The 26,106-nt window shown below is 34.5% G+C and overlaps 5 protein-coding genes across 6 annotated transcripts in view; 2 read left to right on the plus strand and 3 right to left on the minus strand.

Moving 5' to 3' along the window:
• The window catches only part of LOC122399004 (very low-density lipoprotein receptor-like), a 46,456-nt gene extending 30,891 nt beyond the window's left edge, over nucleotides 1–15,565 (minus strand). For both annotated transcript variants that reach the window (XM_043399298.1, XM_043399299.1), the window contains exons 1-2: nucleotides 15,069–15,565; nucleotides 9,827–9,949 (exon numbers count right to left, since the gene is read on the minus strand). In XM_043399298.1, coding sequence (XP_043255233.1) covers nucleotides 9,827–9,949; nucleotides 15,069–15,162 — 217 coding nt within the window. In that variant the 5' untranslated portion in view covers nucleotides 15,163–15,565. The remainder of the gene's footprint in view (nucleotides 1–9,826; nucleotides 9,950–15,068) is intronic.
• Nucleotides 15,566–16,187: 622 nt separating this feature from the next.
• LOC122398786 (WD repeat domain-containing protein 83) lies at nucleotides 16,188–18,235 on the minus strand. The gene is made up of 5 exons (XM_043398974.1): nucleotides 17,839–18,235; nucleotides 17,340–17,418; nucleotides 17,012–17,255; nucleotides 16,707–16,933; nucleotides 16,188–16,629 (listed from the first exon to the last, which is right to left on the minus strand). The coding sequence occupies exons 1-5, from the start codon at nucleotides 17,848–17,850 to the stop codon at nucleotides 16,259–16,261; spliced, it is 933 nt and encodes a 310-aa protein (XP_043254909.1). The 5' UTR covers nucleotides 17,851–18,235; the 3' UTR covers nucleotides 16,188–16,258.
• Nucleotides 18,236–18,712: 477 nt separating this feature from the next.
• On the plus strand, nucleotides 18,713–20,386 carry LOC122398866 (josephin-2). The gene is made up of 5 exons (XM_043399121.1): nucleotides 18,713–18,919; nucleotides 19,004–19,205; nucleotides 19,309–19,523; nucleotides 19,614–19,794; nucleotides 19,887–20,386. Exons 2-5 carry the CDS (start codon nucleotides 19,152–19,154, stop codon nucleotides 20,139–20,141), a joined length of 705 nt encoding a protein of 234 aa, XP_043255056.1. The 5' UTR covers nucleotides 18,713–18,919; nucleotides 19,004–19,151; the 3' UTR covers nucleotides 20,142–20,386.
• A 1,112-nt stretch (nucleotides 20,387–21,498) lies between these two features.
• On the minus strand, nucleotides 21,499–24,304 carry LOC122398757 (probable cytosolic Fe-S cluster assembly factor GJ13047). Its single transcript, XM_043398919.1, has 8 exons — nucleotides 24,075–24,304; nucleotides 23,779–23,848; nucleotides 23,617–23,712; nucleotides 23,385–23,540; nucleotides 23,026–23,296; nucleotides 22,706–22,954; nucleotides 22,261–22,638; nucleotides 21,499–21,838 (listed from the first exon to the last, which is right to left on the minus strand). The coding sequence occupies exons 2-8, from the start codon at nucleotides 23,842–23,844 to the stop codon at nucleotides 21,597–21,599; spliced, it is 1,458 nt and encodes a 485-aa protein (XP_043254854.1). The 5' UTR covers nucleotides 23,845–23,848; nucleotides 24,075–24,304; the 3' UTR covers nucleotides 21,499–21,596.
• Nucleotides 24,305–24,451: 147 nt separating this feature from the next.
• On the plus strand, nucleotides 24,452–25,212 carry LOC122398758 (dynein axonemal light chain 4). The gene is made up of 2 exons (XM_043398920.1): nucleotides 24,452–24,584; nucleotides 24,964–25,212. The coding sequence occupies exons 1-2, from the start codon at nucleotides 24,525–24,527 to the stop codon at nucleotides 25,210–25,212; spliced, it is 309 nt and encodes a 102-aa protein (XP_043254855.1). The 5' UTR covers nucleotides 24,452–24,524.
• Nucleotides 25,213–26,106: the final 894 nt, after the last annotated feature.

Below are 26,106 nucleotides of genomic sequence, written 5' to 3' on the forward strand. Positions count from 1 at the left end.
GGGGGTTAATTTCTTTCGTAGAGCATTTTGCAATAGCGAAACATTAAACCAGAACGACCGCACCGAACTTTTAATTAATACAAATGTTTCGACAGCAAGAAACTTTCTAATTAAAAATAATTTTTGGGGGAGTTGTGTTAAAAAGAAAATTAGACAACGAATTTTAAGCCTCGTATCCAAAAAACTACTGTTGCGCGATCTTCATTTCGTTCGACATTCGATGTAAGCACGAAGCTCTCGCCTTTAAGGCTCTCCCTGCGAGAAGCCAATTCACAGGGATCTCGAACTACTTTTTCATAGCATTCGTGTGTAACACTTGTTAAATGCTCGCTATAAAGCGGCGCCCGTAATATCCGGTCTTTCCGGCGTTGTACAATGCTGCTTGAAATTTAACCGCGTCTCGGTAACGCCAGCGATCTGCGTCCAAGATAAGGAAAATCGTGTAATAAGAGTTACATCCGAGTCATTAACTTGACAGTCGACTTCATGGGACGAAATAATTTTGCAGCAACGAATTACAACAAAAAGGGGAACACGCGTAGCTCGATACTCGTACTCGTGTTAAACCTCTACATTAACCCCCTGCACAAGAGGGGTGATCCGTTTAGAGCAGTGGCCCTCAACCTGTAATCTGCGAACCCCAGAATCATCAAAAATTGAATTTACTTCAAGCATAATGTTATCGAATGTACGTTAAATAAATGTAAGAGTACTTTTGTAAGACGAGTGGTATGTTAAAAGGAAACGAGAAAAATATTCTCACTTAAATGTTTTGCTACGTTAAAAATCCTCCTCCCCTACTTTGAAAAACGCTGCAATAGAGGGTCAAGTAGAACGGAAGTAATGTATCTTGAATTAAAAAGTATTATTTTATTTTTTAAACCTTTCTCTGTCAACTCTGCGCCCTAATAAGACTTTATAGTCCGCATCTAAACGCGGAAATTATTGAACGTTGGGACTCGATCTTTTTTTAAACATTATTCCAATATATTTCCAAGCTGCGATTCGTATTCTTTCTGCCCTTTTCGGTGAAATATGTGCCCCAAAGAGGCAGAGCGCGACTTCGAGAACACTCGAAAATAAAATAAAACTTACGACCTGCGAAGTGCAAGCTCAAACGCAGCGAGATTTCGGTGTTAAAACTTGACCCAGTTTTACACGTTGTTTCCAACATTGTACCATTTTTAACAAATTTACAGCCTTCAGAGGAATAAAACGATGATTTTTTTCCCATCGTGATGGATAAATTTATTTCTACGCGGCGGGTGCAATGAGAGTCGTGCTTTTATCTCCCGGCTTGACCGAGACTTATCTCCGTTGATTTATGGAAACAGAAATCCTTCGAAAGACTGAAATAGAATCTCACCAAGGGGGAAATACTTTTTTTTAGAAACGTTGTATCTATACGTAAACATAAATCGTTACAAGTTGAACAGGACACAACGAACTCAAGCCTTTGATAACCGTTAATAACCACAGTAAAACGAAGCTGTTGAAGTTCGGAATGCTTGTAATTCAAAATTCTGTGTGAAGTAAATAGTTTTCGCGTCATCGTGAAAATGCATAACAATCTTCCAAAGTTAAGGCAGTTCGAATTTGACGATTAAGTGGTCTTTAGCGTGGAACTCCGGACATAATTCACGTTCCTACTGAACCACTTGGTGCAATCAGCTGGAAGTACTGCCAAAATCTAGAGAGCAGTAATTTAGGCTCGGCGCTGGTAATTTACTATAAACCAAATTGCATCGGTCTTATCGAGATCCCTGGTGTTCGCGAGCTACGCTCAGACTGGGTAACCCATACAGGGTGTATTCGAAATTGTTACCAACAATTTCATTGTCCAGGAAAAATGTATTCATGTTGTTTTCATTGTCCAGGAAAAATGTATTCATACATTACGAGAACACTGGGTATTTTTCTATAAAAATAAAGTTACGGAGTTCTGTTTATTACAATACCTCCCTCAAAAGATCGAGAAGTAAACGAATCTAAAATGCAATTTTCATTCTTCACTTTCTTCTTTCTTCTCCCGAACACCCTGTATGTATGCATTTCTGCATAAATAGTGAAGAAGTCCACGTTTTTACTGTGACGTATACAAACGTGAGCGAGCCTCTCGTCGAGAGGAGATAAGGAGCAATTGCATTTCGTTTCCTGCCCTTTGATTGCGTCACTGTCCGGCTACGAAGAAGCGACACAATGAAAGGATTTACTGCGGAACATAGACGAATCTTGCTTCGTGAAGATAAAAACGAATGAATTTCGTTTCCACGTTTCTCTAACTGCCATACTATATACAGGGTGTTCGGCCACACCTGGGAAAAATTTTAACCCCTTCCCGTGCCATTTAGCTCGACGAAATCCGGGACCAAACGGTAGACGTCAACTGATAGGAACTAAAACTCAATCACGATCGTGATTTGTTGTCCGCGAGTCTGGCTCGTGATAGTCATGTTTGGGTCAAAATCTTCATCACAGGTCAGACTCGTTAAAGTACGGGAAGGGGTTAATGGGAGATTCTAGAGACCAAAATAAGACGAAAATCAAGAACACCAATTTGTTGATTGAAGCTTCGTTAAAAAGTTATTAACGTTCCCTACTTACTGACGTCTCGACGACCTTACAGTCTTGTGTGTGAGAACCACTATCGTGCGCACGCAGCTGTTCGCAGATCGCCGTCCTACAGACGGAACTTTAAACGTTAATAGCTTTTTAACGAAGCCTCAATCAACAAATTGGTATCCTTGATTTTCGTCTTATTTTGGCCCCTAGAATCTCCCATTGGAATTTTAGAATATAATATTTCTACGAGTATACATTTATTAAGCTACAAAGACGAGGCTTTACGCAGTTATTAACCCTAACCTCCCAAATGGAACCTGCGCGTCGGGTAGTTTCGTCGTGGGAACGTACGACAAAACGTACCGTTCGTTCTTTTATGTCGGACGCGGACCAATCAGGCTCCGTTAACGATTTCTAACTCAATTAGGATCAATCGAAGGCTGATGCACGCGGAGCTTGCTGAAACAGCGCGCCTATATACGCCCGATCGAAAGTAGCTGACGAAGGAGGGGTACACCCTCGAGAAGCGGCGAGAAAGGAGCAATCGATGGCGGCCGCCAATGTGTCGGCCACTTGACTTCGGTGCGCTGTGTGCCCATACACACCATGCCGCGCGATCGCCGAGCACGACTGGCTTTCACCATAATTATATGGTACCGGGAGACCGGGAACCGTTCTCGTGTGCATGCGCGTCCGTGCGTTCTGATGCAACTGGTGCAGGCCTTGCGCTACAAATTACGATAGCCCTAGGCGCGTCGAAACGGCAGGGTACCGGGAGAGGAGGGGGGAAGAGGGAAGGGGGACGCACGAAGCGAAGAAGAAGAGCAAGAAAAAAGTCGCAGACAGACGGAGGAGAGGACCAAGTTTGGCACGGGAGGAGAACGCAGAAACAAATGGGGTCCTCTAAACCAGCGTTTCCCAAACGCGTTTCAGCGTCACTCGTCTGCTCCGTGGCACAAAATGAATAATTAACGAAATGAATAAATTCCACGTATCCGTAGCCTATTTGTATCGTTACAATTTTTGAATAAACAAAACCGTGATTAACTTTAAATTGGAGTGCAAAAACTGTTCGTTTTTAATATTTGTTCGATGTTCTGGATATATATTTTCCATTTTAGAAATTAAATAGCAACGGACGCGATCGTTCCGTGAATGTGTCGTAAGACGAAAAATGTTTTGCGGCCAAGAAAGTTTGGGAAACGCTGCTCTAAGCTCTGGTAGCCGCTTCACTCCGACAACCGCGATCCTTTCGAATACCTTTCTTCGGCTTCCAACGAAATTTCAACGCGAACGCCGATTCGCGGTAGCTTCGACCCGTTTGTGCAGTCGCTCGCGCCCGAAAATCATCCACCATTCTTACTGCGCATCGGTCCCCACGGAATACGGCTACAATGGGTCACAAAATTATTGGCGCACGCAACGATTTCACAGAACTGCGCGAAATAAAAAAGGAATAAAAGAATTTTTTTTTTTAGTAGGTCTTGCCCTTCTTCCGATGGTTGCAACTCCACGTTTCAAACCTAAAATCTTATGTAACGATTAATATAATAAAAAAAGAAACACTTTGTTGAAAATAATGTATGAAAACTGAAACTAGTCACGTATACTTTGTTTGCCAAAACAATGATGAAAGAAAACGACTGTGTTTACATGTAACAAATAAATAAACAATATTACAACATTAAAGAGTATGTAACTTCAAAGCTAGACTAGAAGGGTTAAATACAGTAAAAATGGCGGTCGAATATTGAAGTTACTCCGTCCTATGTCGAAGAAAGAATTTGCATATCGCGACGATCCCTTTAAACCCAGACCGGCGGAATGTCGAAAATTTCCCGTGAAATTTTATTTACATATAAATAGAAATTTTATGCGGGGAGCAAAATACGCGATCGATTGCGCTTCTGTTTAATTTCTAAATCGTTCGGGTAACGGGCGGGGTAAGATGAAAGCCGATGGGAATTTTGCGTCGTCGGTCGAGGTACATCTCGAAACGATAGAAACGAGAAACGGAGGGGTAAAAAAGAAGCACAAAAGGAAACGGAGAACGAAGGAACAAAGCAACGGAGTCTGGTACAAAACGAAGATCCCGAAGCGGAGTCGGCCGACTGGCTTATAAAGTAAGATTGGCTAATTTGGAGTCAAACATCGCATCGTGGTTTTATTTACGGCGGTAAATCAAAGACCGAGAGCAGAACGGATATTCTGCGAATGCTAAACTGAAAATTACTCCGCCAGCGGAGGCTCCATCAGACGTTTCTTAGGTAACAAACGAGTACGACAAAAGGGACCGTAACAGTCGTATCTGGTAAGTAAGTTAGGAAATAATCGCTGCATCGAACGAAACTATCGATAGCGGATAATTATTCATTTTTCGTACGAATAATTCGATAAAGAATCCATTGGAACATGGCGGACGAGGTTTGCGTGCGAATGATCAACATGTTCCGAGAAGCAGAACAGGGGAAAGTCTTCGCCTCTATAGCTGTCGTCCGGTTCCTTAAACGATGTTACACTTTACTGTTCTTTTTCTGTATAGTCTTCGTAACTTCCAGACGTCGCCTTCCAGGCATCTGCGTCCGACATCTTGATGCTCGAGGTTATTCCTTGTTAAATATAAGCGCTTTATGCGTATTACTTCGTTTCTACGCTCATGACGAGATCTTCCACGGAATTCTTGCAATTAGATTTTAATCGTGAGATTAATAATTATTTAGTATAAAGTATCTTCGACTAAATATCGAATGATCGTCCACCTTTCGGAGTCGCTCGCCTTTCAGCGGCCACGAGAAAAAGTACATTAGAAACGCCTAACCTGTCTGATGCAAGATCGCCAAGAACCTGATGCAAGTTCCCCCGTGTAACGCTGAAAATCACGGGACTAACAAGGGCGTCTGCTTTTTTTCTATCGCTATCGCCGCTGGAATTTCGTCGAAACCTATAATCGAGCGCCCATAAAATTATTACAATCATCGTACGAGTAATTTTTCCGAGATTATAACTGTTCCTGTATCGCGTGGCCTCGTATTGCATAAAGTAAACGTTAACGCTCAAGTACGCGTTATCGCGATACTTGCGCGATTTCCTGATCTTTAAACCCTGCAATTACATGGAATTTTTGTAAAATCGATGAATGACAACCCCGCGCGCACACACACACGCGTATTAATCGTCCGAGATCAATCCCAGCGAATCGAAGGCTTTGGATTCAATAATGGGTCAATCGAGATACAACGCATCATTTTTACTCGATAACGGCGTGGGCTACGAGTTCACTATAAGGTCGCGACGTATGTCGTTTGTACAGGATGGTTCACTATAAACGGGCGGTTTTCGATTTGGACAATCCCATACGTTACACGTTAGGAACGTTTCATAAAATGTTTGCATGCGGGATTAAATTTTAGATGGTTTTGGATCCTCGGAAACTAAAAATCTTATCGCTGAACGCTGTCCTTCGAAGGTGCACTTTTCGAAAAGGCTTATCATTGACAAATAAATGACAGAGATTGTATATAGGGAGGAATAATTGCTATCGTATCTCTCTGCTTTTTTCATCGTCTTCAACGCGTTAACTTTCTCCGTTTTCGTGTAACGCCATTTTAAAAGTTTGAATATTACAAAACAGCACTTTGGTCGATACCACGGACTAATAGTATTCTTGGATTCTTGGATCATTTTATGATTGGTCAACAACCAGTAGTTGACTTTCATCGATCTTGAATGATCCTTAACCATAGGTCACTGTACGTCGTCACAAATTTATTAGAAAGTAACTAAAAAAGTTATTATTTTTAATAGATGTTAAAACAGTCTGTTCTCGATATTAATTCGCGCATCCACATGACCATTAGTTTTTCTAGCGCGAGCAATCCGAGTGCGATCGCGAAAATAAATTGATCTCAATGTGCGTGGTCAGTTAAAAGAAGTTGAACGATTGAATAACAGCCACGACAAAGAGGCTGACACAGCAGAGAAAGTTCTATAATTGCTTTACAATCGAATCACCGCCATGTTATCCGGCAATCAGAAACGATTATAAACATCGTCCCGTTAATAGAAAAACAACTTAACCGCCTTAGACGAAATAAAATTATCTTTGCAAACGTCTATTTTCTTTATTTATTACGAACGAAACGATTGCAGCTCGCTACCGAGCTGGTACGTATAAAACACGTTCTTGCTGTTACCAATTTTATTCAGTTTTTTAAGATAAAGAAGACATTTTAAATAGAAATAATTTGTTCAATGATTGTAAACGTTTGTACACGGAATCGCGTACCGTGAACCAACACATCCACATTCAACACTAATTACCACCAGTGCCATTAACGTGCGCCACATATTAGCGAAATAAAATGCAACCCCCCCCCGTTCTGACCAGCGTTCCCAATTTACCCCATTTTCCCCTAATGCCTCGTCAAAATAGACTACCTATATCAGGTAACAGCACAGAATTTATAGCACGCGATCGAATCTCTCGTATGGCGTCGGGGAACAAAAGACACGTTTGCAAAATATTGACCCGTCGTACGCCACTTGAAAAGAAGACGAAACTTCCGCGCGGTCGCGGCTACGTTTAAACTTTGTTGAAAATATTATTAAATTACCAGGTCGCGCGGTAGTTGCTGATTCCGTAAACAAATCCCGGGTGATTAATCCCTGGCCGGAGTCTCGTGCTTTACGGCCAAGAAGCACTATATTTAAAACCACCTTAAACATAGTTTTACGTTACGCCGGCGCGAATAAATACACGCGTATGTGTTTGCCAACTGAATAGTTCGTTTAATAAACGCACCGGCGTGTAAATAGACGATATTCGCGCCTATACGGTTGCGAAATATGTTTTCATATCGCGTTACGACGACAATACCACCGGCTAATTTTATTTTTATAAATATTTCGTTTCGCGTACCCGCGCGTCGAAGAATTACCAACGACGAGAGGCGATTGAAATTTGTTTCTTTTATTAATTTTAAAGCGTTTAATGTTTTGATGGAGAGTAGCAAAATATTCTACGGAGTATTTGGAGATTTACATATGTGGCAGACGTGGGTATTAATTTCTTTAAATAAAAAACGATATTATTTATGAGATGATCTAATATTTCCAGTTATCGATGCAGTAATCCGAATTCACGGCTATTCGAACGAGGAAAAGTTAGCAGAATGTCGTTTAGGCGGGCTCATAAAATAACAATGGAAGTTGGAACATTCTTCTATGAAAAGTCACTTTAATAATGACGCAAAGCGATGCTCTCGACGTAGAAATCGCGATCTACCTAGCTACTTACATATTCAATGATGAAGCAAGGTCTAGCCTGTACTGCTTATTATGCAAGCATTAAATATTAACATTGGACAAGTCGCTGCAAAATACTGCAAGAATGGAGATCGTCGCTGTATCGCTACAGCGAATCTCAAAGCGAAAAAATCGACGCGCGAGTCGAGATTGTTGCAAAAATGAAAGAGAATTACTAACGCAAAAATTTTTTGCTGGTAAATTGAATTATTCATAATATAATCGATACGCACAGTGGTACCATTTCCCGAAAATAATAAATCATTTTTTTAAAAGTATAATGAAAAATTTATTTTATTTAACTGAACATATGGGTAATGATTTAGCATAATTTTGTTTACTATTTGTTAATTCTGGTGACGACTAGGGGATTCTGAAGTGGTCAATCTCAAAATCGTTCGAAACTAAATTCGTCGTCTACGACTGTGTTGTTTTTTTTTAAATTAAATGAGCGACGAAATCAATTTTATCTAGTATTTACTGGAATTGTAGCAAATTACATTTTTATATCTATGATACTTTTGAGTTATGCCTATTTGAATGTTTTGAATTTTCATTCCATTTTTTAATTAGGACTGAAGCGAGCTGAGGGTTTCGTTTTAGTCTCATTTTTAAGACTGATGTTTTGCCTTTATTCCTAGAAAAACATTAGCTGCTACTAGCTGCCACTGCTAAAATTACAGCAATAAACGTTTGCTCCGGTACGTGCGAACGTAAACTGATCCACATCGAATGGCGTCGCGACGCGCAGCTTTTCTTGGAAAATATTTATCCAATTAACATGATAGTGAAACTCTATACTTGCAATAACATTCTCCATTGTTGTTCGTATGGATTCTGTTGTTTCTCCAGCGGGGTATGCGTTGGTAATTAAAAACAATAAGGTAAACAACGCATTTCACTTACAACAAACATGTTCTAAAATATGTTCGAAAGAACTATTTCTATTGGCAACGTGACTAAATTCAAGCGTTTCTATATTCTAATACTTACGATATTGATTTAAGATAAAAGATAAGAGATCATATTGATTCATAATAGAATTTTAATTTTAGACCGGTCACCAAAAGTTCTACTCAAAATTTAGCTACGTATAACTGACGTAGCTGCAATAGAATATTTTAACAGAAATGGGAATACCAATGAAGATATAGGACAGCAGGGGAATAAAAATAGAGATGCTGGTGGAATATTAAAGAAGGTACAAGTACAAATGCAATACAATTGGATTTAAAGGTCAAGGTTAAGGTATAATAGGTGGTATAGATACGTAAGGTGTAGTTTGACTCCAGAGTATCATGACAAACAGGGGAAGGACAATGGTCAGATATTAATAGCCAGGGCTAAATGTGCAAGGATAGAAGAAAATAATTATATTTATCGAACTGAACAGGAAAGCAACAACGAAGGAACGAAGGTTAGATATGCAAGGGTGAATGATTTTGATTGCATTTTTATGAAAATAACTGTGGCAGTAATTGTTAACGTGAATTATGTTATTTTTAAAAATACGATTTAAACTTAGAAACTAATTAAAATTTTGTAAGGCGTCTTTCGCTACCTTTGGTAGAATCAGTGTTAAACCAAGTCTATTTCTTACCCAAGGGACTGAAATTGAAACAAATACCATACCACGAAGCTACAAGTTTCTTTTAAACTTATTTTTACGTTGTAAATAAAATTATTAAACGCGATATCTTTTTGTCGCAGCGTGTAAGTGACTTTCGATAACAGATCGTCAGCTACGAATTAACACGTACCCGGCGGTCAACGTATTGGAGACTTTATATTGATTGAGCCCGCCTTTTATTCAATATCGGTTTTTGTATTCAACGAAACGCGAGAGAGAACGGGACACGCGTATAGTTCGCATTTTATTCGGGTCTTTATACGAGAACTACTGCATTGTCGATGATCGTTCCTGCAAAGTGCACGATACATTTGAATATCCGTCTCTCACCTGTGCATTCCTCGGCGGTCTCGTCGGAATTGTCTAGACAGTCGTCTGTGGAATCGCAGACCCACAACATCGGTATACACTTATTATTCGCACATCGAAATTGCTTTAAGGAACAAGAGTTTCCTGAAACGAAATAGAAAAAACGAAATATGAAATGCCACTCTGTGTTGAAATGGAAAAAACAACGAGAAACGTGCAAAAGATAGACAGAGAGAACCCACGGAAAAAGAAAAGTACAAAACGGAATCTTAATTTGTAATTTATCGAGTTAAAAAAAAATTTTTTCTTTTATGGCGTCGCCTCACATGCTCGCCACCAGAGGGGTCGCCCTCTCACAAGCGCTCGACCGACCTCTCGGTTGTTATACATTAATGGGAGATTCTAGAGGCCAAAATAAGATGAAAATCTAGAATATCAATTTCTTGACTGAGGCTTCATTAAAAAGTTATTAAAAAATTAAATTAAAAAATTACAAATCATTCTGAAAAAATTATTTTTGGTTGTGGGGCTCTATTACAATCATTTTTGGTCATTACACATACCCTCGAAATCCTACCCATTTTCGAGAAAAGAATTCGAGAAGGTATAAAATTTTTCGACAAAACTAAAAAATATCAAATCATTCTGAAAAAATTATATTTAGTTACAGGGTTCAATTACAATCATTTTTTATCATTAGACCTACCCTCGAAATCCTACCCACTTTCGAGAAAAAAATTCGAGGAGGTGTAAAATTTTTCGACAAAATTAAAAAATATCGAATCATTCTGAAAAAATTATATTTAGTTACAGGTGTCAATTACTATCATTTTTGGTCATTACACCTACCCTCGAAATCCTACCCACTTTCGAGAAAAAAATTCGAGGTGTAAAATTTTTCGACAAAATTAAAAAATATCGAATCATTCTGAAAAAATTATATTTAGTTACAGGTGTCAATTACTATCATTTTTGGTCATTACACCTACCCTCGAAATCCTACCCACTTTCGAGAAAAAAATTCGAGGTGTAAAATTTTTCGACAAAATTAAAAAATATCGAATCATTCTGAAAAAATTATATTTAGTTACAGGGTTCAATTACAATCATTTTTTATCATTAGACCTACCCTCGAAATCCTACCCACTTTCGAGAAAAAAATTCGAGGTGTAAAATTTTTCGACAAAATTAAAAAATATCGAATCATTCTGAAAAAATTATATTTAGTTACAGGGTTCAATTACAATCATTTTTTATCATTAGACCTACCCTCGAAATCCTACCCACTTTCGAGAAAAAAATTCGAGAAGGTGTAAAATTTTTCGACAAAATTAAAAAATATCGAATCATTCTGAAAAAATTATATTTAGTTACAGGGGTCAATTGCAATCATTTTTGGTCATTAGGCCTACCCCCGAAATCCTACCCACTTTCGAGAAAAAAATTCAGTACGAGCGGAATTTTAAACGTTGATGACTTTTTAACGAAGCCTCCATCAAGCCTTACTGATGAGTCCACACTAGCGGGCCCGAACGAAACGCGCCCCCTCCTTTCCTTTTCTGTAATCCTACGAAATTCTCCGAGATCCTACCCGCAGCAGAGCAGCGCCACACTTTATGGAAACGCTTCTTTAAAATATAAAAATCTATACTTAAAATTTCGTTAACGTTGACATCTGTCGAGAAACTCTACGGCCTTTTTGGATAACTCGATGATTTCAGGTCTGTGCACCGTCTGAACATTACGCGCGGTTTTATTCACGTGCGCTCATTTACATTTCTTTGTCCGCACAACATTGAATGCGATTCACAATTTTGCGAAGTGACCTCGTTCAATCTCTTTCATAAAAATTAACACGTCCGTGGTTCCGTAGTAAAAATAATTCAGGACGTGTTCGCGGTACTGTTAAAACCATGACGGAAGATGACCAATGATGCACGCAAGCTCTTTAAATTCGAATTCCATCGTCGTGCAACGCAAATATTAAATCGATCCGCGTAAAATGTTTTAGTTCTCGATGAAAATTCTGGTACTTACGGATTTTATTCGTAAAGTTAAAATATTTGTCAAGTATCCAAACATGTAGTGAACTATTCGAAATGGTCCCAGCTTTAATGTAGAGTGCTACGATTAAATTTGAACGTCAGTAGTGCCATCTACATAAGAAGCCTAATTACGCGCGTAAATCGTACAGAGGTGTCTCGTGAATCGCGTCAGACACGAGTGTTAAAAAAAAGCTTAAAAAAACATGAGAAACGTTTCCATAAATGTGAAAATATTAGTCTTTGCTTTTTCATGTACAAAAACCACTCGAAGTTGTACGTAATATCGTGTTGACATTCATTAAACGAACGAAATTATCTTCACGAATCGTATATGCGTTTATTGATAACAAAACACGTTTTACAAATGCGAGATACTCATTGATTTAATCACGTTATTTGAATTGCATGAATCTATCAATATCATAACACATACGATGTTGTGGAGAAGAAAATCACACAGTGCCTTTTAAGAGGATCAATATTAACATTCTGATATTTGCGTGTACACTGTGCCTTTATTTGAATACTTCATAACCAGAGAAAACATTTTATTATACTGAATGTTTAAAACCAATGACCCTATGATGGTAAATCGCGTAGAAAAGTAAACGTATTAAAATAACTGCAACAACGCTTGACAAATTAGATATCTTGTCGGTAAGGAAACTCATGAAACGTACCTTTCATTTGTCCGATTGAAATTGCACTTTTCCAAGTTAAAGCTACTAACACTTAAACGGGAAACAACTGAAAAAAATTGAAATAATTTCAAAGCTTTACCCGATATCTCAAAGGTAGAGAAATGGATAATTTAATCTCGTCTACCTGTGGGAATTATTACGATTCGATTACTGCTTGTTGTGATCATACAGTCGGATGTTAATTTGTTTCGCTTGCATTGGTACTTCGACGCATACCTTTCTCTGTAACGTCTGAAATAATTTGCCGACATAATGCCTGACAAGCATCAATTCATTCTCTTTGCTTGTACCGTACCAACCGATATAAATTCCTCAGAGAAATTATTCAAACAGCGCTAATAGCGGGCGATGTAGAAACATATCAACACGCGATTGTGCTCGAACAAATCAACGGGCTTAATCACCTAGCAACACAAATTCTCAAACTTTGTCACGCTTCAATTTACTTAAAAATGTCATTGTACTGTGGTGAACTCGGAGAATTTTCGTAGGACAGAAAAGGAAAGGAGGGGGGGGCCTGCTAGTGGACTCATCGTTAAGGCTTCCTAGCAGGGCCTGTCTTAGACGACTGGCATATTGGGAAGTCAGTCGAGAATTGTATATACCAAAGGGTTGGTCGAGCGCTTGTGAGAGCGCGACCCCTCTGGTGGCGAGCATGGAAGACGACGTCACAGTACTAATTGTCGTTGCATCAGGATATTCACATTCATTTTAAATATTATAGAAGATAATTACCATAATAATATACAACTTTAAATAAAATTTGAATCACGTACACAAAATTTGTACGACGAAAAATGAACAACGTTTCGTTGTCGTTGTTGCCGTTGCTTTATTCTTCAATATTTACGAGAGGCATTAAATTGTATATTTAAATCTTTTTTACAACAAAAATAAAAAAAAAGCCTGGTCAGATTATACAATAAAATGTCTATAATCGATAATTTCATTCAGCTTTCATTACATTCTGTTTTCGATGTATTATTAACACTGATAGAAAACTTTATACATTATTCACCTTTAATTTACGGCTGAATTGAATTCAATATTTTTGTGTAAAATAAAAGAAAATATTTCATTGTGACCATCGAACCAGAAAATTTTTCTATTACTTCACTGACTGTTAAATGTCAAATGACTTCGTCCTTAATAATGTGAAATATAACAAATTTATTACTTTACTCTATCTATTCATAAATTATTAAACAATATATAGTACATAGTAGTTAACAAAGTTTTATTATTCACTGAACTGTACGAACTTGCATATTTTATTTACGACTATTCTGCTGGCATTTTATTTATCAATATCGTAATAAATTTATTTATATATCAATTTTACTCATGTATATTTACAATAAATTCGCGAAATGGACTACCTTACTGTATGTATAGTCTATGTACTAAATAATAGAACCATGTTAACCCCTGAATGCCCACCGTATCTCATTATCAATACATACAAGTTTCAGATAATTTTTATTATTAGTACAATAACAAATGTATATTTCCGCATGTGTGGATCACTTTTAAAGTCATACAACCGATTTGCATTATATTTTTTCTTATTTTCTGTGCTACACTTTCACACGCGTAACAAAAAAAACTGAGATAAATACATTAAAAAAAAAAAGAAGAATAAATAATATTTGATATACCTAGATACGTACATGAAAAGGTTAAGTATATTTACAATTAGTATACTTTGAAAGTAATACCTTTCTTGCACATCATAAAAAAAGCAAGAATCAAAAACATGCTTTGATACAGAACATGGTAGCAATTACGAAAATTGTAATCAGTAAAAATTCGTATTCTAATTGGCGATGAATAATAACAACCCATGCCTTCATTTTTTCGATACACGGTAAATATGTAAATTTGCATTCATTAATTTCCTCTTTACAAGAAGACAGAAAAGTGGCCTATTATTATTGTAAAATTAGTGTCGTGAATTCGGTTCTCCACTTTCTTTGAAAATACGATAAAAACAATGTTTACGTAAATGTCCATATTGTCCGAAAAATTCCGCGCTTGGAACGCAAAAAAATAAAATTCTAAACTTCAATCATATACATATATGTATTAAACATTTCTGTATTTTCTACGAGTTTCAAAGAATACCCCGAACTCCAAACGAGAAGCATAATGTGGCAAAATTTTCACGTGCTTCCATCTATCGCGGTCTTCCCCCATTTTCAGATCAACGAACCTCCACACTAACAGCATCCCCCTCATACAGATCTTAGATATTGAGCTCGTACGTCAGATATTCTTTTATATCGGCGACTGTCCTCCTTTCCCGCGTCCTACGTCGGCCGATTTGTAAGATCTCATCAAAAATGTACGCGAAAGATGTCGATTATATAAGCGACACCGGCGCATGGCACATCTCCTACGTGTTTTGTCAGTTAACAATACTGTAGGTCGCATACATTTCCAATAACAACGTTCCCATCTATTTTGTACTTTCCTTTTCCGCTTAGCTCGTTTCGATATTTAAAAAATGTAACTTACTGTCAGTGGAGAAAGCATCAGCCGCCGCGAGGAAGCCGAATATAGTCAGCAAGTGCAGCGGCGAAAGTACCAGCAGACGACAGCTTCGCCCCATAACAACCCTCTTTCGTCGCACACCCGTCTCCTTCGTATCTTCCACCACCACTTTCCACCACTAACACTGTCACCGAGATTTTCAAATTCAGCTTACGCTTGCAACTGATTTGATCGCGATTTCTGTCTTTCCGGTGACTTTGACAGCCGGTAAGCCGGGGGGATCGATCAACAATAACAACAACAACAATCCTTGCTCGCGATGTACTGACTGATTACCAGCAAAGTCTGATAAGACCACGCGGTCCAATAGCCTCTACTCTGCATCGGGCGAGTCGCAGAACCTCAATCGTGTACGTGCAAACAGTCGACAATTGAGAGTGGCTGCGTGCTCGAGTACAAAATAAAAAGTGCACTCCACGAAGTGGTTGAGACTAGCAGGCCCGCCCCGTGTGCGAGCACCTTCGTATCACTTGCTGTATATCTCTTACTCCCTCTGTTCTCTTATCTTCTTCGCTCCCTGTACGAAACCGTTGCTCTTTCTTCCTCTTGCACAGCTATTCTATTTCTCTCCGCTGTACAGAACCGTTCCCTCTTTCTCTCTTTTCCTTTCCCTCTCCCGGACGAGACAGGGCGACCACTGATTCTGACGCACCATGATATCGCGCCACCTGCGCGCGCAAGTACTCCCTCTCTCGTTTCATTTCATCGTCCTTCTCCCACCTTTCTCTCTCTCCTTCGCTCCTTCTATTACTAATGTTACGCTACGCGCGTACTCATAGCCTGTTTCTTTAACTGTATATCGTGACCCAGCTTAACCTAACCCATATTCTATCCCTTTTAAACACAGGTGAAAGATATCGTGGTGTAATAATAGCGCGAAATTTGTACAGAGAAAGTATAGCCCTTCTTTACAAAAAGACTTTGTGTATTACAAATTTTCATAATTAAGGTATTATAATTATTGATCCAATGTTCTGCTTTTTTTTTACAGTCGGTATTATAAATGAACATGTTTATTTAAAGAAACAAATAGTTGAATAATTTTATTACGATACAGCATTGTATTTATATTTCATTATTTTAAACTGTTGGCATGAAAAGTATTTTAAATTAAATAATACACAAAAGAGTCCTGATTATAAACTTTTAGTAAATTATTCTTGTACCAAAGACCCAACACTCCACATTAATATATTTGGTCCATTGGAAGCTAAGAAACAGTTTGTTTGCGGATGAACACTCAACGACACTACAGGATGTTTTGTTGGTTTAAATCCTGAAAGTTTCGCAACAACTTTTTGAGAAACTAAATCCCATATCCACAATTTTCCATCTGCTGATCCAGAGAGAATATGAGTATCTTGGACATTCACGCTTGATTCTAGGCACAGATTATTTGCTTCATGACCAACAAATTCTCCAAGCAACTCTCCTGAATCTTTATCCATTAATCTAATTACAGCATCCGCACAACTAACCACTATACACTGGCCATCTCTTGTGAAACTCGCACACGTCACTGCATCTACAATATTTGTACAACACTTAATTACAATTTGTACTTAAAATACTTATTTACACTGTATCAAATTATTTACTAACCTCCCATATAATCTGCATACATTTCACCAACACGAATATCATACCTACGTATTTTACCATCAAACGAGGATGTTAAAATTTCATGGTCTGATACTCTGACACTTGAAATAGAATCTTTAGCTTCGCCTAAGCATTGTGCAGGATCCTGTACCTTAGAACGCGCATCCCAACACATAACTGAATTATCTCGTGATCCGGAAACGATCATTGAAGATTCTTCATTGAACCTATCATAACAATGAAAATTAATAAAATTTTAAAAATGTATTGACATATGTGTGTACACTAAATTTTTTTAAACATACCTTACTGTATTTACAGGACCCACATGACCTCTTAAACGACGAACTGGAGTTCCAGTTGCTACATCCCAAAGAATAACTGATTTATCTAATCCACAAGATACAAGTTGACTACTATCGCAGGATGCACAAGCATCCATTACTTCGTCTCCATGTCCTCCATATGTTTTTAATGTAACACCTCTGTGTGGATTCCATAATTTTAGTTTTCTATCAGACCCACAAGTTAAACAATAAGTACCATCAACTGAAAAAGTATTGTACACAAATTACTATTTTATTAACATTGTATATTAATAGAAGATTAATTTAAAATAAATATTGTACATACCACTAAATCGTACAGCTCTTACTGCCCCTTGTTTACAATCTATTTCCCTTATTAATTTGTATTCAACATCCATTACAACCTAAATTTAATGATTCCTTTTAAAGATAAAACATCTCGAAAACTGATGGAATTAACACGTTTCTGATACAACTGATAATTTAATTTTTCTAGAATAATTTTGCATCATTCTTACGAAATTTGTATTCAAACATAGAGCATATGTATAATGAATCTCAAGTCAAAGAGGCGTAAAGATAATATTTAACTCTAATTGGTTGTATACATTTCCAACCACAGACTAACCTAACCTTACTTTAGCGAATTCAAATTCAAGTTTATTAATTAATTATTTAAGAGCGCAAAATAATCTAATTAAATCTAAACGTTACAATATGTAAAAATTAAGACCCTCTTGTCTTTAATGTGCTCTACCACACGTCTTTTTAACTTGAAACTTTCTATAAATTTAGAATAAGATAAAAATGCTTATACTACTAACAAAGATCAACATCTATGTTATCAAATTGGGCCTGTCATTTTGTGATTTAATAACGTCAAAACAACGACATGTGTATGCAATTTTATTAGTCGTTAAAATGCAGCGAATCCTGACAAACAAATAGCCCACAATAGCATAAATAAATAAGTACGTTATGGGATTTTCTGTGAAAATCGTTAGAATAATTTATATAGTCTGGTATTTGCTTTAGAGATTAGCTCTTGAGAATCGTAATGCTCTACTCGATGGTCATAATGTTGACTTTTTCTACTTCAATTACATCTTTTATAAATAACTAATAAAACATTCCGAAATACACGAGCTACACTTCATATAAAATATGTCGCGCAATGTGCGTTACTATAATTAAATATATTATAATATAATTATTTTCCAAATGTACACAAAGAATATAAACCCATAGGTATCGATAAATAATAATAGTAAATAATCGTAATCCTAAAAAATTAGAATCTTATTGTTGGTATGAGGAGCACCATTAATAGGTGTTGCTAAAGGTATCACATATCCTTGGAGAGCCACTGTATTGACCAATAGCAATGTATATTTGTAAAATTCAGGTGCGTACTAATTAATAAATTGTATTAATTACGTTCCCATTAACACATCCTTCAAATAAAATTTAAAATGAAAAGTCAATTATTATGTATTCACGTTGAAATGTAAACTTTGAATATGAAGATAATTTCGCAGTTTCAATAGCAATCGAATATTATCTAGTTAGTAATCCACAGTAATCTAAAAATCTCCAATCAGCAATGTGATATTCTAGTTTAAATAAAGATAGTACGCGTAGTGTAGGTTCAAACGATTTTTATGTAATTGTACAAAACGAAATTGAGTATTAGCATTTACAAGGATGAATGTCATGAATGTTATTCTAAACCATTCCAAACCTGCTTAAGGATATATAATAAAGTGTAATTATGAATGAACGTAAACAAATAGTATATACAAACATACCTACATATATTATATCAATATTGTCGGCGATACTTTTCGTTAGTTTATCGTGGAATTGTAGCGTATTCTAAAGTGACAATAATTAATTTTCGTCGCAGTATGTATTTCCGTTGCAATTATTTAATAATTAATATAGCCTCTCATCAAATTTGAGCAAATAACCTTTCGATTTTGTTCATAGATTGACCAGGTATTGAAGGTTATCGTTACATGATATCATTGTAAAACTTTTCAAGTTTTATTGTACCGCAAAGATTTTAAATAAAGTATGCGATTTATGAACTAATAAAATTCATAATATAACATAGACGGGAAATTATGTAGATAAAATGGTTGCAAGTACAGCAGCTAATATGATTGGATCCATATATCATGAGAGACAAGTAAATTACCAAATTGTTTTGTACTCTTAAGTTATGATTGTACAACATATGAAAAACCATATTAATTTATATTCTATGACATTTCTATTTTTCTTCTTTATAGGTAAAAGAGCTTTGCGCATTACATGCATTAAATAATTTATTTCAAGAAAGAGGATTTAGTAAACAAGAATTAGATCAAATTTGTTATAGCTTAAGTCCAGATGTATGGATTAATCCTCATAAATCATTGTTAGGGTTTGGTAATTATGATATTAATGTTATTATGGCAGCTTTACAACGAAAAGGACTTGAAGCAGTCTGGTTTGACAAACGCAGGTTTGTAAAATTTAATAATTATTAATAATGTGCTATTGCTACATTGTAAATTAAAAAATTTGTTATTTATATACTTGTTAAATTTTTTAGAGACCCTAAGTGTCTGTGCTTAGATAATATTGAAGGCTTTATATTAAATGTACCGTCAGAATATAAATTAGGATTTGTATTACTTCCTTTAAAAAGACGTCACTGGATTGCCCTGAAAAAAATTCATGGTGCCTTTTATAACCTTGATTCGAAGCTTGATTCTCCACAACTTATAGGAAAGGTCAGTTAACGATTCGTTTATTTATATTATCTATTTCCTATATATGATAAATGAACTATCATAAATTATCATTAAAAGTCATATATTTTTAGGAGCATGATTTACTTGTATATTTGAAGGACCAGATAGACAGCAAGGAGAAAGAATTATTTCTTGTTGTGTCAAAAGAAATAGATAGCAATCAAGGATGGTTAATAAATACATATGCAAATAAAGAAGAAATCGGTACAAACCATGAGTTGGTTACATATATTGAAGATAGTTATGGAGACATAGACTTAAAAAAAGAAGAGTCTAAAGAGATGAATGAAAACGAAGAATCTGTAGATAACAAAAATTCTAGGTAATTGAAGTTCTTTCAGTTTTTTGAGTTATTTTCTCAATGCTTCAGGCCAAAATAAATTTAGAACGGATGTGGCAATAAAACATCCATGAGAATGTTCTAAATCCAGGAGATTGAATAGCAAAGAATATAAAAAATTGAAGATTATGAATATTGCATATAAACTTTTGTGCACAAAGAAAAATAAAATGCAATCATTTCTACTCAGTTTATATTAATATATCGTGCAATGTTCTTACTTGTTTAAAATGTGACCGTATTTTTAAATTATTATATAATATTTAAAAAATTAAGGAAATTTTAATATGCTAAAAGGTAGATAATATATACAATTATATGCATAGTGTCACTAATTGTTAATTTTAATATAAATTTGTGGCAAAATTGTTATATGTTACTTTTATTATAATTTATAAAGATAAGTTATTATTTATAATATATAATCGTTTTGAACAAAACGAAATACATATTTATTTAAACAAAATAATATGTATGTTTTTAAACGTATATTGCTATTTATTTTGTAAAAAACACACTGTGTTATTTTGCGTTAAGCACGCTTTCATTAAAACTGAATACCATTATATTAATGTAATTATTTTAAGAAAATTAATATTCACAGTGTTTCTATTTCTATACATATACATTTTTATTCTCTGTCTGTATTCTTCACAATTACTTCAACAGTATTATTTAGTTAGAATGTATACTATTTTGAACAAATAACTAATTTAATATAAAATATATAATTTAAGGAGTGAAATATTATGGTAAAGAACTTAAGTTAAAATATTACTTTGCACATATATACAAATATATATATATATATATATTTAAGTTACAGGATGTTATGTCGAAGTATATATAAAGTACAATTACACTGTTAAACAAAAAATATAAAAGAATAGTTTTCTCTGAAAGTACTATTTTTTTCAATATTTATTACTAGTCATGTTAGATTATTCAATGAAACAATATGAAAAAAACTATGAAAGACAATCTTTTGCACTTTGAACAAATGTATTACTATGTAAATGTGATAAAAAAAAAATAATTGGTACACAATCTATGTAACGTTTTATATTTGCTGTACATTTTAGCGTTATACCGAATAAACTTAATTATAAGATTATTATTTTATAAAACGTATAGTTTATGTTCGTTGAGGTATATGTTTTATTTTTTGTGAAAAAGTTGTATCTAATAAATCTATTATTTAAATAATATTGCTGTTGGTACTGTTTCATTTATACATTCATTGTAAAAGAATCCTATCTATTTGTTTATTAGTAAAAGTATTTACAAATTTTTATTTAACAATCTATTTACAAATTAGTTTTTTCATACTATCTGTTTAATGTTCACGATATATTTTCAGACAATAATAACTTAATTACAAGATAATGTATCAGTAGCATAAAGTATACATACAACCTTAAATCTAATTTATCTGTTATAATTACCACTTTATTGCAAGAGCTGTATTCATTTTTTTTATTTCGTGGTACTGAGTGTGGAAATAATTTAAAGATTTATCTGTGTGTTCTCCTCCTAACCAAGTTTTATATAAAGTCTGAACAACCTGATTTTCTTCAGGATTACTTTGAGGAAGTTGGTGATATGCAGATTCCAATTTCAGTGCTAACTCGCGTGGTTGAATGTTATTCGGGGGTCTAATTTGTGCGCCTCCATTCAAACAACCTAGCAATTACATTTAAATATATTATCTTTATTGCAATATATTCAGTTTCTATTGCATTCATTTTCTTTTATCTTTTTAAAAAGGAATTATTTTTTAGTTATTTATGTATTCATAAATTAATTAACGTTCGAGCTAAACAATATTATTTCTTGAATTCCCGATCATTATGTGATATGACAAATGACTAATGCGGCCTATAGCTTGATTTAAATAAAAACAAAAAATTCTGTTAACTATGATATGACTAAGGCTGGATCACAAGATATCCACCAACTTTAAAATAAACGTAAAGAGTGATGAGTCTTCATTGTTCAAGAAAAAGTTACTTCAGTTATTTGGAGAATATTGTACATCAATCAAATTTTTCCTTAAAAAATTATAATTTGCTTAATCACGTTGTAGAGAATTAAATGAAACTTACCACACGGGCATGCCATAACTTCGATGTAATCGTATGGACATTTTCCTCTTTTCAATTTTTGTACAAGATTTTGTATATTTCTAAATCCATTAGCAATTGCGAATGTTAAAAGGGTCTGTCCATCTTTTTGGAAAACTGCTTCTTGAAAATCCGGATTTCTGAGACTCTTAAACTCAACTGCGATATCCGCTTCATCAAATAAATGTTTAGCAGCATAACGAAGAATAAAATCGGCGTAACCGCCAGATCCTGAACCACTATGACCATATAATTCGTTTCTCAAATTAGCAGTTTGCGATCCAAAAGGTCTTTGAATTTTCTTCGCGTTTATTTCGTTTAATTTCACATTGTTCTCGTTAAGCATTTGTTCTAGTTCAACTGTAAAAAAATGTCTGTAAATACATATACCATACACGAATATCATAACATAATTCAAGATACGTACTTGGCGTTATAACACAATCTACATCCCTAGACTTTCTTTCATGGTTGTAAAAATCTTCTCTAGACGCTTCTAATTTTTTATCGTAACAAGGCATAAGAGTTACATGATATACTTGTTCTGGCGGAAGAACCATAGTTTCGGCCAAGTGATATTTAACTAACGATCCCATGATTTGTTGAGGAGATTTTGTTATACTTATATAAGGAAGTATAAAATTACCATGAGTTTTCTCAGCGTAACATACCCAGCCTATTTTTAAAAACACGTAAATATTTATAACCAGCAAGTAGTATTATTTAGTAACCTTTTATTAATATTACCTGGACAAGAGGAAGATAACATTGGTAACTGATTTTTTAAGCCTTCTTTAGCTGCTTTGTAACGTTCTACAAATTCTTTAGCACTTTCTAGAAGAACAAAATCATCAGCTTCAGTCATGTCTAACACGGTATCTGCTCCCAATTGATAAAAATAACCAGCTAATTTTTGTTGTGCTTCTTCTGGATTTAGATTATAACGTTCTGCTATGGACAAGACCGCTTGTACAGAAAGACTAACTACTATATAGGTTGAACATGTACCGTCCGCACTCTAAACAATATATGTAAAACATATTATAAATAAATATAAAGCTATAAGAAATATAACAGCAAAAGTAAGAATTCTTTTACAGTGTTACCTGACATTGACACTGTTTTTCTCTAAATACACGCAATAATTCTTCTTGACTTTGTTGTGTAATTAATACACTCTCTGCAGATGTAATGCAACCGCTACAAGCCAAACAATCGGTAAGTGTGATTTCAACTTTTTGTAACTTCTCAGGTTGTCCAGCCTATCAAACACAATACGAACAAATTGTTAAATAATATAACAATATTTGTCAACAAATATATTAACAATTTTCATACATCATTTAACATCATAGGTGTCCCATCTTCTTCGATTTTTATTTTTGCACCAGTTTTTGATTTCGATGCTTGAATTTCTATAGGTTTTATACATTCCTGTCAAAAACGGATTATTTGTAATAACATATCAAAAATCGAAAAGCAAATGAATAATATAAATACCTGAGATGGAGTGATGAAATCATCCAAATTTGAAATTTGTAATGCTCCACTGAATCGGGATGTCATTTTTCTAAAATAAATATCTAATTATCGTCTTAATGTTTTAAAAATACTTGATTTTTTAGTCAGTAACCAAATTCTCTAGTACAAAACTTAACCTAATTTTCAATTACTAAATAATAGAATATTTAACCAAAACTTCGTTAAAATTGATCATTTGAGATTCAAATCTTAATATATAATGCTCAATTAAAAATGAAAATATATCAAACAGTATAATAAATAATATACTTAACAATTAAATTATTATATTTTCTCACGATCGAAAAATGTACCAATCCTCACTGTTTTTGTTATACTTATGCTGAATCACATGAATTAAAATTTGTATAAGGACTATTTAAAAAGTTTGGCAAATATAAACGGACAATAATTTAGAAAATTAGAGTCCTCGAAAATAGAAGTAGTAATACATTTGTTACAGATATTTAATCAAACATTTTCAACAGATTACGAGATTGTAAAATAATAAATTGGATGCAATACAATCTGATGTATGGCATTGTTTACTAATTATTGCACCCTAAAGTTTAGATCACAATTTGAGAACCTCTGACTTAGGGGTAGCGTTAGTAACACTGAACTTCAGGAGTAAACGTGCGCCTGAAAGATGGCAATTTCCTAATTGTTTCTCAAATAGAGGCAGCAGTACCTGATACGATTTTGATGCTGCTTTATTTTAAAAAATGACCGAAGTGAAGAAAGATGACGTCATTAAAGTTCTACATACGTATCCTCTATGTAGAGTAAGTAAAATTTACTTTACACATAACATATTAGGGAATATATCGAAGAAAAATAAATTCGGTCGCTTCCGTCGGTGTTTGATCAATAGAAGAAGTCATTATTTGAAAAGTACTATTTATATACATATATATATAAAAGTATTTTCATTAGAATAATTTTGGTGTTAGATTATTATCATTAATAAAATGTTTATCTTGACAGACTGTTTCCGAATAAATTAAATTGAAAAGAAACAATTGAACGGAGTACGTGTTTAAATTGCATTGTTTTATGGCCAAGTATTAACATATTTTTTTTCACCCAAAAAATTTATCACTTCGTTTAATAATTTATGTGATTAATTTTTATGAAAGTTTGTGCTATTTGTCTGCGTTGTAGAAGTGCGATATGTCGGATGAAATGAAACAAGAAGCAATGGAACTGTGCGTTACCGCGGCCGAAAAATATGCCGATAATTATGAAAACGTTTCTCGAATGATCAAAGAGACGATGGATAAGAAATTCGGCGCTTCGTGGCACACGGTTGTGGGCGAAGGCTACGGATTTGAAATAACTTATCAACTGAAACACCTGTTATACATGTATTGCGCTGGGAATTTAGCGATATGCATATGGAAATCGGCATAGTGAAATTTATAAAAATTGAACAGTATTAATTATATGCAAACAAAGCGTACAAATTTTTTCACTATGATTTTACAAAAAATGATTTTTAGTTCGGAATAATACCGAATATTAATAGATAAAAAAATATTGTACAAATTTTACGAAATCGTAATTGGTACAGTATGTAAGAAACATCTAGATTTACGTATGAATACATCTGTTTATATGCGTCTGTACCTTAAAAACTCTCATCGCTAAAGTTCATATAAACGGAACATCGATAAAAAGAATTTTATAATTTTTCTACAAATAGAAAAAAAATGTAATATATTATAAATGAAAGGAATATAGCTACTTTAATATTCATTTTATCTTTAAAAAAGCTTTATGCTATATTAAATGACTTTTATTTATTTTTATCAATTGATGCCGTTTGATTAATGTTTTGTGAAATTTTAATTAACGATATATATTTATATTGATAAATGATCCCAGAAATCTTCGTGGCATAATGTTATGTGACATTGACTATGTAAGATGTAAATTATTATGTGTGATTCATTTACGTCAAATTTACCATTACTTTTGTGTGTGAATGTTGGATATACATACGCACGCAAAGAATCGTGCGTGTATAAATATATTTATAATTTATCAGTTACGAAATTGACTGTTCTATATTGTTTTATTATTTATGTGAAGGTGTTAAGCCCGATTGTTGTATAATGTTAATTGTATAAAATATAAGCTATTATACATAAATAAATACGCGTCACTGTTATACGAATACATGCCCCTTCAAATATATTATTTTTATATTTTAATGTTACATATTACTTAGAAGTATTTTTGAATTGGCATTTCTTTGACTAAATATTTAAAGCTACCGTTTTCTGTACAATCTCTTAGATCGAT

Source organism: Colletes gigas, unplaced genomic scaffold (genome assembly GCF_013123115.1).
Source record: "Colletes gigas isolate AHSC1104 unplaced genomic scaffold, ASM1312311v1 Colletes_gigas_Sc00012, whole genome shotgun sequence".
NCBI lineage: Eukaryota > Metazoa > Arthropoda > Insecta > Hymenoptera > Colletidae > Colletes > Colletes gigas.